The sequence below is a fragment of the Notamacropus eugenii genome, chromosome 2, assembly GCF_028372415.1.
Source record: "Notamacropus eugenii isolate mMacEug1 chromosome 2, mMacEug1.pri_v2, whole genome shotgun sequence".
In the NCBI taxonomy this organism is placed as follows: domain Eukaryota; kingdom Metazoa; phylum Chordata; class Mammalia; order Diprotodontia; family Macropodidae; genus Notamacropus; species Notamacropus eugenii.
The window spans coordinates 77,433,566-77,449,053 of record NC_092873.1 but is presented as its reverse complement, the minus strand read 5'-3'; the positions used below and the strand labels follow the sequence as shown (position 1 = coordinate 77,449,053).

Sequence of the window (15,488 nt, the reverse complement as noted above, 5' to 3'; positions counted from 1 at the left end):
CTCTATTCCAAATTCAATATTGCTCAAAATAGATGGGCCTATTATTATGGAGAATATTTTACTGCAATGGCATTTCTGGTATGTGGGAATGGTGCTTAAAGCAGAGTTCACTTCATAGTACTTCATGGCCCACCTCTGGGATGACAGAAGAAAACCCCTGGATGAAAACTCACTGGATGAAAACAGTTCAGAGGATTTAGAGCTTAAATACAAACCTCGAAGAAATCATCTAGTTCAACTCTCAGAAAACTCATCTTAAAAAGAGGTGAATGTCAGTTCCCTAGAGGTCCTACAATATTATTAAATAAGGTGTTTGGGGTGGCAAAAATGGGGAAAAGACCCATAGGAGGGAGGACAGTATAGGATAAGAAGTGTATTTGCTTTTAGAACTGAGAATAGTACTCATCAAGCATATGAATTCTAAAATAAGACTTCCTTCTCATAATCTTCATGGGTAATAAAGAGAAACTGTCACTAATGACCCTTCCCCCTTCTTGGGGCTCTACCCTGAACCCCCTTCCCAAAACCCTCCACAGGCAAAAAACACCCACCAAATTAGTAATTCACTCTGAATTACCTTCCTGTTGTGTTCTGTCCTTGTCTTCAAATGGGGTCACCAACTGAACCCCTCAAGAAAATTCCAATTTTTAGTTCTGGTAAAAGAAACAAGTTTACAGAAGGAATTAAGCAAAAGGAAAAGGGAAAGAGAAAGAGAACAAATCGAAAATCTGAGTCTTTTGAAGCAGCACACAAACACTAAGCTTTGTTCATTCAAGAAATTTAATTGCAGCCACATAATTTTTACTCTTGCATTTTCTCAATAGTTTCTTCCTTGTATTTGCCCTTTTCCTTTCCTACTTGGCGAGATTTGGCTTTTCGCTCAAGGATCTTTTTGCGATCTTTGTCCAGTTTTAGCCTTGTGATAACCACCTGCAAAAAGGAGAAAACACAATATACTTTAAACTGAAGAAACAAAACAAAACTGTACTAGCACACATCTGGTGTCCCAAGAACATGAGAATTAATTTGGTCCCAGAACCTAGTGGCTTATAATCATAAAAAGATTAGGAGGAAAAAATAAACAAAAAGCACTGCACGATTTGTTCTGAAAGCAATTTGTTCCAATTCTGCCTCTGCTACTTAGGTGGGGCTTAAATTTCATCCAGCTCTAAAGTGAGACATAATGAAGAATACAGAAGTATGAGCCATGTATACTGCTCTCAAGACTATTTAGGGAGATAAAGTATGGAAATAAACAATACAAGGCAAACTGAGGGCTACAGACTGTACTGAAAGACTTGGACTAGGTAGACCAAAGAGGGTTGAAACGGGTAGGAAAGGGGATGTGGAAAAGGGGAGATCTAAGAAGGCCCTTGAAAGATGAATAAAGATTAGAGAGGATTCTCTCTATATACTTCAGGTTCATCTTTGTATGCCAGTTCCATTTTCCTATTTACTAACTCTTCTTGCCTGTGCTTTCAGCCAGTACCAACATCACCAATGGGGATAGTTGCTTGTCTCTGGAATTGGTCTCATTCCAAAAGTTAAAGCATGAGTACCTGATGAGTTATTTCTGCCTCTCTCAACATTGGTTTGATTTGGGGACTTAAATTGTGGATTTAAAATAGTCCTCTTAAAAATATGTATGGGTTAAAACAAAGAAGAAATCATTTTCAGGTCATCATTAGGAACTCAAAATTTTGGGTTGTATATAGTTCAGCTATATCACCTTCCTCTTCCTATGCGGCCTGAATTTTTGTTTATTCTAGTCCAAAGAAATTCTTCATTTAGGAAAAAATATCAACCCAAAAGAAAAGTCTTTGTGCTATTTAAATAGTTTCTGATGAATACACATAAAGAACTTCCACAAATTTATTGACATAATTTTATTTACAACATCTCTAAATGTTTCTTATATTAGATCTGAAATTTAATTTTATCATGAAATGCACTGCTTACATCAGACTTTCTTTTTCAACAGTTCTGGAGTGACCCTGGTACTCAGTATTGGTAAGTGCCAAAGTAGTATTTTCACTTAAAATATTATCACTATTATATGATGATACTGTACATCTTTAGAACTTTCAAGTAAAACCACTTGTTAAATACACAGATTTATATGAAATGATATAAAGTGAAAAAAAGCAGAATGGGTAGTATTGCACATACAATCACAACAATTATAGGAAAATGTATATAAATATACATGTGACTAAATCAGAAAAAAATTAGTTACTTATACCTTGCCATTAATATCTTTGTCTAAAGATAGTTTATTACAAAAATAAAATAAAATTAAAAACCAATTGAAGTGAGAGAAGGCAGAGGGGAAAAAATCCTAAGATATAACCCCACTACTCCTAGGGGAGCAACCATCATTTAACATGGCAATTGCAATTAGGCTAACTTTACAGCTAGCAAGTTATCTTATCAATAGACTACTTTGATAACATTTATTATACTATGGGCCAGGCACACTCAATTAGACAACATTTATTATGAACTATGTGCCAGGCACATAAGAGTATCAGAGTAGCTAGTTCACAAATGAAAATGCAGCAAAGTATGAAAGTCTGTAAACTTGGCAGGGTGTTATGGTATCACCGGCACTGTAGAAATATATACTGGGCTAGGGGTATATATAGACATGTTGAGGAACACTTAACTTTCCAAAAACTGGCTAGCCTGCAGCATCTCAAAAGGACACTTACTGTTTTCCTCGTGCATAAAATTCTGGCGACAATAATTAAGAGGAAAGCCTGTAGTACATTCAGTGGAATGGAAGTAAACATAAACCTTGGTGAAGGATTTATGGGAGGCTATGGTCAATCATGACAAAGGATTAGAAAGTGCAGAGATGGGAAGCCCCTTTACCCAAATGGAAGGAGAACTCTGATCTTGAATCCACTGAAGTGTTTATGGAGGTGTGATAAGGATAAAAAGGAAATAATGATATATATAATAATAAAAAAGGTACATAATAATATAACTAATATGTTATTATTAATATGTTGTGCAATAAATAATATAGTAACAAAACATGCTGTATATCCTAACAGAAAAGGCGAAAGGATGTGAACAAATACTTCTCAAAGGAAGGGCAGCAAACTTAAGAACAACACAAGACTTTTTCCAATCACTAACAACAAAATGAATGCAAAATAAAAGCTACTGTGAGGCTTTTCTTAAAACCCAGCAAACTGGCAAAGACTCAAAAAACAGAAATAACACTGGGGGAAAGGGAGGATACAAGAAAGAGAGGCTCATTAATTCATTGTTCTCAGAGCTGTGAATTGGCATAACTGCTCTGTAAAGCAATTTGGAATTATGCCCACTGAAATACCCATTCTCTTACCCAAAGATTCCATTGATGGCACATACCTCAAGGAAGTCACTAATAAAAAGAACATAAAAATACATACAGCAACAGCTTTCGTGGTAGCAAAGAATTTTAAATAAACTGAATGTCCACAGACATTAAGAACAGCCCAGCAAACTGTGGTACATGACTGCAACGGAATATTACTGTGCTATAAACAAAAATAAACATACATGAATACAGAGAAACAAGGAAAGACATGAAGTAAAACAAGGAAGTAGAGTCAGGAAAGCAATATATTAAGAAAACTGCCACAATGTAAATGAAAAGAACCACCTCCACAAAGTACCTGACACTGCTGTAAAAGTATAAAGATCAAACTTGGTCTCAAAGAAGCACCATGAGAAGGCCTTTTCTGTAGAGGTGTGGGAGTCCAAGAACTGCACTACTGTCAGAATTTTTTGATGTGCTGACTAATTTTGACGAAATTTTGCTTCTTCTTTTTTGAAAATGTAAAGTCTTTCATTATAAAGGATGATTTTCTGGGAGGATAAAGAAGGCGAGATCCTGAAAAAACTCTAGGTAATAGACGTTTCAGAGATACCAATAACATTTCTTTTAAAACTTGTGTGGAGAAAGGCTCTGAGGTCTTGTGTGCTCTTCATATTTTCACTTGTTAAATAATCACAGCTTTCATTTATATAGCGCCTTAACATTTACAAAACACTCCTAGTCCTACCAGATCTCAAACTGCATTATAAAGCAGCAATCATCAAAACCACTGGTACTGGCTAAGAAATACAGGGGTAGACCAGTAGAATATGCTAGGTACTCAAGACACAGTAGTCAATGAATACAGCAATCTACTGTTTGATAAACCCAAGGACCCCAGCTTCTGGGATAAGAAGTCACTGTTTGACAAAAACTGCTGGGAAAAGTGGATAACAGTGTGGCAGAAACTGGGCACAGACCAATTCCTGACATTGTACACAAGAATAAAGTCCAAATGCATACATGATCTAAAGACTGATATTATAAACAAATTAGGGGAGCAAGGAATAGTATATTTGTCAGATTTATAAAGAATGGAGAAATTTCTGACCAAACAAGAGACAGAGAATGTTATGAAGTGCAAAATGGATAATTTTGATTACATTAAATTGAAAAGTTTTTGCACAAACCCAAAGCAACCAAGATTAGGAGGGAAGCAGAAAACTGGGAAAGAATTTTTCCAACTAGTGTGCGTGATAAAGGTCTCATTTCTAAAACATATAGAGAACTGAGTCAAATATACATGAATACAAGTCATTCCCCAGTTGATAAATGGTCAAAGGATATGAACAAGCAGTTTTCAGAGGAAGAAATTAAAGCTATCGATAGTCACATGAAAAAATGCTCTAAATCACCATTGATTAGAGAGATGAAAACCAAAACAATCCTGAGGTACACCTATCAGATTGGTTAACATGACAAATCAGGAAGATGATAAATGTTGGAAAAGATGTGGGAGAGTTGGAACACTAATTCACTGTTGGTGGAGCTGTGAGCTGTCCCAGCCATTATGGAGAGAAATTTGGAACTATGCCCAAAGGGCTGCAAAAACGTACATACCCTTTGACCCAGCAATATCACCTCTGGGACTGTATCCTCAAGAAATCATAAAAATGGTAAAGGGTCCCACATGTACAAAAATATTTATAGCAACTCTCTGTGGTGGCCAAAAACTGGAAATCAAGGGGACACCATCAATTGGGCAGTGGCTAAACAAGTTGTGGTATATGAATGTAACAGAATACTATTGTGCTGTAAGAAATGATGAACAGGAAGACTTCAGAGAGACCTAGAAGGACTTAAATGAACTGATGCTGAGTGAAAGGAGAAGAACCAGGAGAACTTTGTTCACAGCAACAACCACAGTGTGTGAGGAATTTTTCTGGTAGACTGAGTACTTCATAGCAATGCAAGGACCTAAAAAATTCCCAGTGAACTCTTGAGGCAAAACACCTTCCACATACAGAGAAAGAACTAGGGAATTGGATCACAGAATGAAGCAGACCATTTTCTCTTATAGTATGTCTTGTTTTATGGTTTCTCTCATTCATTTTAATTCTTCTATGCAACATGACTAAGGTGAAACTATATTTAATAAGAATGTATGTGTAGAACTTATATAAGATTGCACACCATCTTGGGGAGAGTTTGGGGAGGGAGGGGAAAACAATCTAAGAAATATGTAAGTGACTGTAGAACACTGAAAACAAATAAAAATAATTTTAAAAAAATAAAAAGTTTATAAAACATTTGTCTTGCTAAAACCCCAGAGAACTACAAATATTACTCAAGGTTCAAAGAGAGTGATTTGCGAATGGATCACACAATTACTAAATGTCACAACTGAGGATTCCCATTTTGAGAAAGACAGAAATTTGAACTATATCCAATTCAGACCTAGATTGGTGTCACTGTATGTGAAACTATGATTAATATTAAATGGGGAGTAGAATGTATGAGGTAGATTAATGAACTGTATTTTTACTTATTTTCTACGTACCTAGATACCTACTGCCCTCTAAGCTGCTGAACAGACTTAGGAATAAAATCCAATAACAAATGCAATGTGGACCCCAAGAGTGTGTTGGCAGAAGGAAATGGCAAAGGAGGAGTGAATGCTGGAATCAAGAAATCTCAGGATGATAGCAAAAGCAGGTTAATCAATATTAGTTTAAGTTGTTGAACCAGGATGTTCAATGATCAATAATTAATAATATTTATGATAACAATTAACCATTAACTTTAATAACAAGGAAGAGACCCTGTGACTGTGTTAGCTTTAGAAGTTGAGTGCTTTGATACACATCCTATGAAACTAATGGTTTTATGGCAGGGTTCTAGCAATCTTTTTCCTTTAACATATGTTGTTAACATATGTTACCCTGGTACAAGAATCAAGTCAAAGGAAACCTCAGAGTAGTTGCCCTAATTTGAACTTGAAACATCAAAACAACCTCTAAAACTAGACATTTAGCTCCATTTGAACCCCTGGTTATTTCTGCTAGATGTCCCCCAAGCCCGTAAGAAGTCCAGCTTTCCCATAGTTCTTTCTTCTAAGGTCTCTGATCTTTCCTACAAAAGGATGCATCCAAGGACAGAATGGCTACTTGCAAATGACAGCACAGTCTAACAAGGATGTGTTGGGAGCTCTGTATTTTATGAAATGCAACCTCTGCTCAAGCACAGACACATTTTTATTTCCACACGGTGGAACCAAAGACTCGAGTTATCCTGGTGAGTGATGTACTCCTTTGTAGATGTTTTCTACCTGTTCAAGGGACCTCACGTCTCCCCCCTCAACATTCTTTTCATTAATTCCCAGGGCATCCAGATCTACTGAGATATTTTTGTCAGGAAAATAAAAAGGATATCAAAGACTTTTCAGTTAAAGAGTTTTCTGTACCACCAGACAGGAAGTCCAAAATAAACTGTTTAAAATATAGTAATTATGAACCTCCTCTGAATTGTTAAGAATTAAAATGAATGGACAGACCCCCAAATGATGCTATTTATTCTAAGAACAAATGGGATGTCATGGAGGAAGTGTATTCTACTTGTGCTTAAATAACTGGATTTGATTATTTAGGAAGAGCTGGTGAGAGACTTCAATGTAGGGAAAATTTCATGGGCAATGTCTTTGATGGGAAACTGTATTATGGTGGAAAGCACTGAGGGTTTAAGAATCAGAGGATCTGGGTTTGACTTCAAGCTCTGTTAGGCCTTAAGCAAGCTTTCGTTCCTGTGGTCTCAGTTTCTCCAACTACAAAATTGGGGATAAATTGGAGAGAGAAAAGAGAAAATCAAATCCCTTCCAGGTCTAAATCTAGGATCCAGTGAACCATGTTTTCTCCTATTCAGAAACCAACTGAATGGCCTGGTCACCAATCAGAATCTGCTCATTCAACATTAAAAATTTTACATTGATGACCCTTGCCTCCAATCTAATTTTTATTTTGTAAGGTATAGAAATCTTCTGGGTGCTGATAAAAGAATGACTGCCAACAAAGCTAGACTTCATTATTACTTACTTGGGAGCCAACTGATTGCCATGTCACTATGCAAGATATCTACAGGCGAGCCTCACTTTCTGAGGATTCACTGATTTGAAGAAACTGCTTATACCTTTCATAGACAGATTACATCTCATTGTCTTTGCTTGATTTGATGCCCTTTTTTTTAGACCTTCAGGATCAAATCTCTCCCATTCTTTTATTTTTAAAATGTTCAAGTAACAAGTATTTTTTATATTAATCTGTCTCTCCCACTCCCCATTATTTCCCACCGAGCAAGCTATATAAAACAAAACAAAAAAACCCTTACAACAGGCAAAATAAATTCCTACATTAACCATGTCTAAAAATACGCATCCCTTTCTGCATTTTAAGTTTATCACCTCTCTGTCATGAGGTTGAGTGGTGTGTTTCATCTTCATCCTTTTGGACAGGGGGTGTAATCATTGTGTCTGACCAAAGCAATGCAACAATATGTATAGTAAAGTATTCCTTGGAATCTTGAGGAATACACCGGGGTCACTTGCTCTCAGATTGCTGGGTAAATTATAATAACTGACATCTATAAAGCACTTTATAAACACTATTCCATTAAACTTCAGAAACAACCCTGAGGCTGGTGAGACAGATGTTATTATCTCCATCTTACTGATGAGGAAACAGAAGTTTAAAGAGATGAGGTGACTTGCTCTCCCATGATCAGGGAGCCAATATGTTCAAGAGGTAGGATTTGACCCAGCTATCCCTAATTCAAAGTCTAGCAATCTATCCATAATGATAATTTATAGCTTTTTCCCTCTCCTCAAGCACCAAGGTGCTCTGAAATACCATACCTTGCTGGGATGAATGCCCACATGGACAGTTGTACCATTAGCTTTCTCCCGCTGCACACGCTCAATGTAGATCACATATTTCTTTCTGTACACCTGGACCACCTTGCCAATTTGCTGTCCTTTGTAGTGTCCTCGAACAACCTAAGAGCAAATCGCAACATAAATATGTGGAATGAAAGTAAATTGGATCAATTCTATAATATTACACAATGTATGAGAAAAGCAAACGTATTTATTCATTCAGAATACTAACATTAGGCACTCACAAAAGCTCAGAAGCAGCTAATTTTAAGACAAAGCAAAAATTAACTGCATTATTGATTTTGTTAACCTGTAGGCAAAACAACATTCACACGTATACATCTTCTCTCACTTTAACTGGGTATCTTGTACCTTAGGAAGAAAATAAATGAATAGTAATGATAGTTACCATGATGCAGTAGCACTTTACAAATATTATTTCATTTTATATTTACAGCAACCCTGGGAGTGCTATTAGTCTCCATTTTACAGTTGAGGCAACTGAGTCAGACCGAGGTTAAGCAACTTGCCCAGGATCACAAAAGCACTAGCTTTGAGTGTCTAAGCCTGGATTTGAATTTAAGTCTTCTTGATTCCAGGTCCAGAGCTCTATCTACTTTGCCACTTAGGCGCCCCACAGATGTTAAATTATCAAGGGAAAAGTTAAGAATATTTCAATCAATTAATCAATAAATATTTATTAAGTGCATACCACATGCCAGGCACTGTGCTAATTAAGTGGTAGGGAATATAATAAGAGGCAAAAGACAGTCCCTGCCCTCAAGGAGCTTACAATCTGATGGGAAGATAAAAGCAACATGCAAGATAAATAGGTAATAATTAACACAGGGAATGGTATTAAGAGGGGCTGGGGAAGACTTCCTAGAGGTGAGATTTTTGTTGGGACTTAAATCCTAGAACTGAGAGATGGAATGTCTTATTTGTGGAACTGATAGGAGGCCAATGTCACTGGAGAAAAGAGTATGTGTTGAGGAGTAAAGTATAAGAAGAAGACTGGAAAGGAAGAAGCTAGGTTATGAAGGGTTTTGAATGCCAAACAGAGCATTTTGTATTTGCTCCTAGAGGCCAGATGAAGCCACTGGAGTTTATTGGGGGAGGAGGGAGACAGACAGACAGAAAGAGAGAGAGAGAGACTATGATATGGTCATCAGATCTGTGTTTTAGGAAAATAACTAGTGACTAGATGGAGGATGAATGGATTAGAATGGGGAGAGACTTGAGGCAGGCAGACTCACCAGCAGGCTATTGTAATAATCAAGGTATAAAGGAATGAGGGTCAGAACTAGAGTGGTAGCAGTGACAGAGGGGAGAAGGGGATGAGAGACAGTGAGGAATACAGCATTACTCCTAGGTTGGAAGTCTAAGGGCCTGGGAGGATGGTATTTCTGCTACAGTAATGGGGGGAAAGAGAATGAGTTCTATTTAGAACATAGGGAGTTTAAGATGTGTGCAGGACATTCAGTTTGAGATGTGTATGAAAGACAGTTGAAGATATGAGAATGGATGTCAGAAGAGAGATTAGGGAAAGGAAGGTAGATTTGAGACTTATCAGCATAGAGATGGTAATTAAATCCATAGAAATTGACGAGATCATAAAGTGAAATAGTATAGAAAGAGAAAAGGAGAGGACCTGGGACAGAACTCTGAGGGGCAACCATCTCATCTGTCAGAGGGCATGATCCTAGAAGAGTATAGAGACAAAGGAGACAGGAGGAAAACCTAAAGAGTTTCAAAGAGAAAGTGAACAGTGTCAAAGGCTACAGAGAAGTCAAGGAGAATGAAGATGGAGAAAAGGCCACTAGACTGACCATTGGCAACTAAGAGGTCATTAGTAACTTTGGAGAGAGCAGTTTCAGCAAAACGAAGAGGTTGTAAACCAGACTGTAAGAGGCTGAGGAGAGAAAATGGAGGTCTATTGCACACAGCCTTTTCCAGTTTAGCTACAAAGGGCAGAAGAGATATGGGATGACAGCAGGGTTGGAAGGATGAGGGGAGACATGGGTATATTTGTAGGCAACAGGAAATGAGCCAGTAGAGAAAAAGAGATTGAAGATAAATGAAAGAATGGGATGACAAACGAGATAATCCATCTGAGGAGTTAGGATGGAATGGGATCACTTGAATAAGTAGAGGGATTAGCCTTGGCAAGAAGGTCACTTCATCATGTGAAACAGGACTGAAGGTGGAGAGTGGCAGAAGGCATGAGTGATAAAAGATGAGGAAGACAGGAAAGACTTCATGGTGAATGGCTTCAATTTTTTTTCTGTAAAAAGTTCTCAGCTGAGAAGGTGGGAGGAGGAGGAACCATAGGATGTTTGTATATCCTTATTTCCAGATGACACTCTTCCACAAAACATCCTACAAGATATCAATATTCAAGCTTCCAAATTATGAAAGACTTGCAACTCTTAAAACCATTTGAGGTTCTCAACCCACAAATACAATCACTCTTTGTTGCTTCAAAAGAATTAACTAAATCAAGAGCGTGATTGGTTGTAACTTTCAGAGAATGAGACCTGCCCCAAGGAGTATCTCTGCCCTTCTTCCTAAATCTTTTTATCTGGCTTTATTATGAATTAAGGTCTACTAGTTGGAGATTCGTTAAGGTGAACAGCAGCCTTTCCAAAACAAACTCCTATGGGAGCATCAAAAGTTTACCAACATACACAGGTCGCTCCAATGCTAAAAAAAAGTATTCCTCTGACTCTTCTATCTCATCCAACTATTGTTCCAAGTTGCCTTCATTGATTGTTTGAAAAAATTGTCTACATTCTAAGCTTCAGTTTGCTCATCTGTAAAGTAGGAGGCAGGTGCTAGTATTATTCTCATTTTATGGGTGAGGAAACTAAAATACAGTTTGGTTAAGTGATTTGTTCAGGATCATATAGCCAGTGTTTGAGACAGGACTGGAACTCAGGTGTTCCAGTCTAGCTGCCAAGTTATGTAATCTTGGAGTTGGTGAGAGAAGTTCAAATGAGATAGCTTGTATATTTTATCATGCGATATTGCAAAATATGACGTAAACTGCTAAGTTAATGTCAGTTATTAAGAAGACAGCAGATGCCTTTACTTTCTTATTCCCTTGCAACGGGTATTTACACTATTTGCTAAAACTGAAATATAAGCCAATTAAACTTAAAATTGTGTCATGCATATGTTATTTTTTAAACATCTAACAGCACACTGCTGTTATATTCCCAAAAGTCCAGTGCTGGCCTTTTTTCTGAGCTACATCTCCAATTGCCCATAAGGCATTTCCAACAGCACATCAAATTCAGCATGTTCAAAATCTAGTTCATTTATGAGTTTCTCATATTTATAACCTCGGGGCTATCTGCTCTCTCCTTCAAATGCATACAATCTGTCACCAGATGCTAATGATTCTATCTCAGCAATATCTCTTTGAAATCAACATATTTACATACACAATAGAACAGCAAAAAGATTATACCTGAAATTGTGACTTTCCATTTACTGCAACACCTCTGCTCCCTAGTCTAACTCCAGACTAGCTCTTTCAGATCTATTTCAGATCTGATTCAGATCTCCCTATTCAGATCATTCTCCTCCTCTTTCCAACCCATCTTTCATACTGCTGCCAGAATGATCTTTATTATAAATGACATTATAAAGTAATTTACATCATATAACAATTTTAAAAAGTATGTTAATACAGTCTTGTTCACCTCACATGACAATAAGCACTACATTATTTATTAGATGTGGTCATGCCATTCCTTTACTCAAGATTTTCACAGACTCCCTGCTACCTACTAAATAAAGTTCAAGCTCCTCTGCAGGGCTTTCAAGATCCTACATAACTTTTTCACCTTTATCTCATCCTATTCCCTGCTCCATGAAGTACCTGCTCCAGTTAAATGGGAAATTCTCTGCCCGCTTCTAACACAGCAGATATATATACATATATATTTCTCATGCCAGAAATGTTTCCGAGAGAGACAGACAGAGACATTCAGGCCATTTCTCATGCCAGAAATGTTTCCCTCTTTCTCTTCATCTGGGGAATTTCTATTCACTTTCTTTAATTACAAGTCATATTCAAATGGCACTTCTTCTAGGAACTGTTTTCAGACATGAATACTTTTTTAGCTTTCTAGTACATTTCTGGTATCCCTTTCTAATTACGTGTTACCGTCCCCTACTTCCTATTTGCCTTTATACTCTCTGAGGTGAGGGCTTGTGTTTTACCTAAATTTATTTCCCACAATGAGAAGTGTCCAGGATAGTAAATGAACATTTATGTCGTGTTTTACAAATATTATATCTTATCCTAGCAACAACCCAGAAAAGGCATGCACTAGTGTTTCCAATTCACAGATAAAGAAACCAAGGCAGAAAAAGGTTAAGCGACTCGACTAAGACAATTCACTTTATAGGCACTAAATGTCACAGGCAGGATTTGAACTTAAGTCTTCCAAGTCCAGCACTCTATCCACTGAAACCACCAGCTGTATAGGGAAAGGGAGTGGGGCTGTGATGTCATCACAGGGACTGCCCACCTTCTGTGCCACTAAAGAGCCTTACAGCACTAAGGGAAGTGACTTGCTCCCAATCACACCCCTGGTAGGTGTCTGAGACAGGAATATTCATTGGGCTAAAATGCCTCTTCTTCTGCACTTAGGAGCCACTTATTTGCCATTTTTTTTACACGTCACTCACCAATTAATACTTATCAATTCATGGGGGTGACTGTTCCTCTCCCCTCGACTGTCAAGAGTTAGATAAAGCTAGATAACGGTGCTTGGAGGGATTTCGACCTAAAACTGCGCCCCGCAGCCCCTCTGGGTCCTGCCCTTCGGGCCCGTTCGCCTCCACGCTCCCCTTCCGACCCGTCCGTCCCCCGCCCACGGCCAGGTCCCAGCGGGCCTCAGCCTTCCCGCGCTCCCCACGGGCCTACCTGGACTTCGTCATCCTTGCGGATGGGCATGGAGCGGACGTTGTACTTCTGCCTCAGCTCCTTGGACAGGGGAGAAGACATAATTTTCCTCCGTATGTGGGAGGGCGCGTTGAAGTGCCGCTTGCGGTTCTTGCTCCGGTCGGAGGTCACAAAGGGATTGAACTTCATTTTGGCTACAGAAGAGGCAGCAGAGAAGGGAAAGGTGAGACCCGGGCCCGACAGAACCTAAAACCCGCCCTTCTGACTCCCCAAATGGCGTTCCAGGCGCTAGGCGGTCTCGCCCCCCGCCCAGGTCAACACGAGGAGCGGGCGGCGGGAGGGCTCGACCCCTTCCCCAGGAAAGAAACTCCCACTCCGCTCCGCCGTGGAGGCGGCGCGGTCCCCCGTGACACGACCGTGGCCGGCGGTAGCCCCGGGCCTGGCCCCCTGCCACGGCTTCGCTCGGGCGCCTAGCGCACTCTGGGGGTCGCCAGGGCCGCAGCCCGCCAGCTGCTCGGCCCCGGCAGCAGCTACAAAGATGGGATGGCGGCGGATTGCACAGGGAGACGCTAAGGAAGCCTCACCCTCAGAGCCACCGCGGAAGAGAAGAGGCCGAAGACCCACTTCCGCCTCCTGAGGAAGGCGGGGAAAACAGTGACAGCCTAGGTCTCGCGAGACCCACCGAGATCTCTCCGCCCCCCCCCCCCTCCGTCACCATGGCGACAAGGGAACGCGTTCTGCTTCTCGCTTTACCCGTCTGCCTTCAGTTCCTTAGCTCAGCCTGGAAACCTGAATGGAGGTGGTGGTGGGGGTAGTAAACTCCTCTCTTTAATTTTTAAAACTCTGCACAAAACGAAATCTGCAGTGCAGCCAAAATTAGAAGGAAAGGAGGGAACTGGGAAACAATTTTCACAGCAAGTTTGTCTGATAAAGGGCTCATGTCTCAAAAAATATAGGGAATTTGCCAAATTTGTAAAAAAAAGTAAGAGCCATTTTCCAACTGATCGATGGTCAAAGATTGTGAACGAGTGGTTTTCAGAAGAAATCCAAGGATTGATAAATGATCTAAATCACTTATGTTTATACATATATATAAAAATATATTCTTTTAACTTCCTTCTTCATGATCTAGAAATTTATTTTCCATGTTATTATTCCATACGTTTTCCCCACCACAAAACCCCCTCCCTCTACCTACTTGCTTCCCTGTTGAATTTTATGTATTTCTACACCAAACTTTGTGTTAAATCCTCTTTTGTCTGTTTCAGATAAGAGTGAGGTTCATGCTTTTCCCACCCCTTTATTAAAACACCACACACCTATTAGATTAGCCAACATGACAGAAAAGGGAAATGACGTGCTGGAGGAGATGTGGGAAATTAGAGACACTCATGCATCATAGATGGAGTTGCTAACTAGTCCAACCATTCCAGAGAATAATTTGGAAATTGTACTCCAAGGACTATCAAACTGGTCATACACTTTGACCCAGCAAGACCATTATTGGATCTATATTCCAAAGAGATCAAAGAAAAAGGGAAAAGACCTATATGTACAAAAATATTTATAGCAGAGATCTTTATGGTGGCAAGGAATTGTCTATGGAGGGGATGCCCATCGGTTGGAGAACTGCTGAACAAGCTATGGTATACGATTGTGATGGTAGAGGATTTATAAAAAATGATAAGAAATTATTTCAGAAAACCTGGAAAAAATTATATGAACCGATGCGAAGTGAAGTGAGCAGGACCAGGGGAACTTTGTAAACAGTAACAGCAATATTGTAATGATAGTCAACTGTGAAAGATTTAACTTCACAAATTAGCTCTGATCAATAAAACAATCCATGATAATTCCAAAAAACTCATCATGAAAAATGCTATCTACCTCCAGAGAGAAAGAGTTGATGAACTCTTAGTGCAGAAAGAAGAGTACTGTTTTTCACTTTCTTTATTTTTCTTGCTGTTTTTTTTGCTACATGGTTAATATAGAAATATGTTTTGCAGGACTTCACATGTGTAACAGGTATCATAGTGCTTACCTTCTCAGTTGGTCTTGGAGGAGCTGGAGGAAGGGAGAGAATTTGGAACTTGAAATTTTAAAAAGAATGTTAAAAAAATAGAATATATTTTTTAAAAAGACCAAAAACAATTTGTCCCCATTATCTTTCCTGCCTTATTGAACCAACCTCACTCCTGTAAACCAATCAACTCTGAAATAATCTCTTTCTTCATTTCTTATGGCATAATAATATTTCATTGCCTTCATATACCATAGTTTGTTAACCCATCTCCCAATTGATGGACACCTCACTCAGATTCTAGTTATTGACCATT

The 15,488-nt window shown here is 38.9% G+C and overlaps 1 protein-coding gene across 1 annotated transcript; it reads right to left on the bottom strand.

Moving 5' to 3' along the window:
• Positions 1-762: 762 nt before the first annotated feature.
• On the bottom strand, positions 763-13,876 carry RPL26 (ribosomal protein L26). Its single transcript, XM_072641096.1, has 4 exons — positions 13,737-13,876; positions 13,174-13,346; positions 8,214-8,354; positions 763-930 (listed from the first exon to the last, which is right to left on the bottom strand). The coding sequence occupies exons 2-4, from the start codon at positions 13,339-13,341 to the stop codon at positions 802-804; spliced, it is 438 nt and encodes a 145-aa protein (XP_072497197.1). The 5' UTR covers positions 13,342-13,346; positions 13,737-13,876; the 3' UTR covers positions 763-801.
• Positions 13,877-15,488: the final 1,612 nt, after the last annotated feature.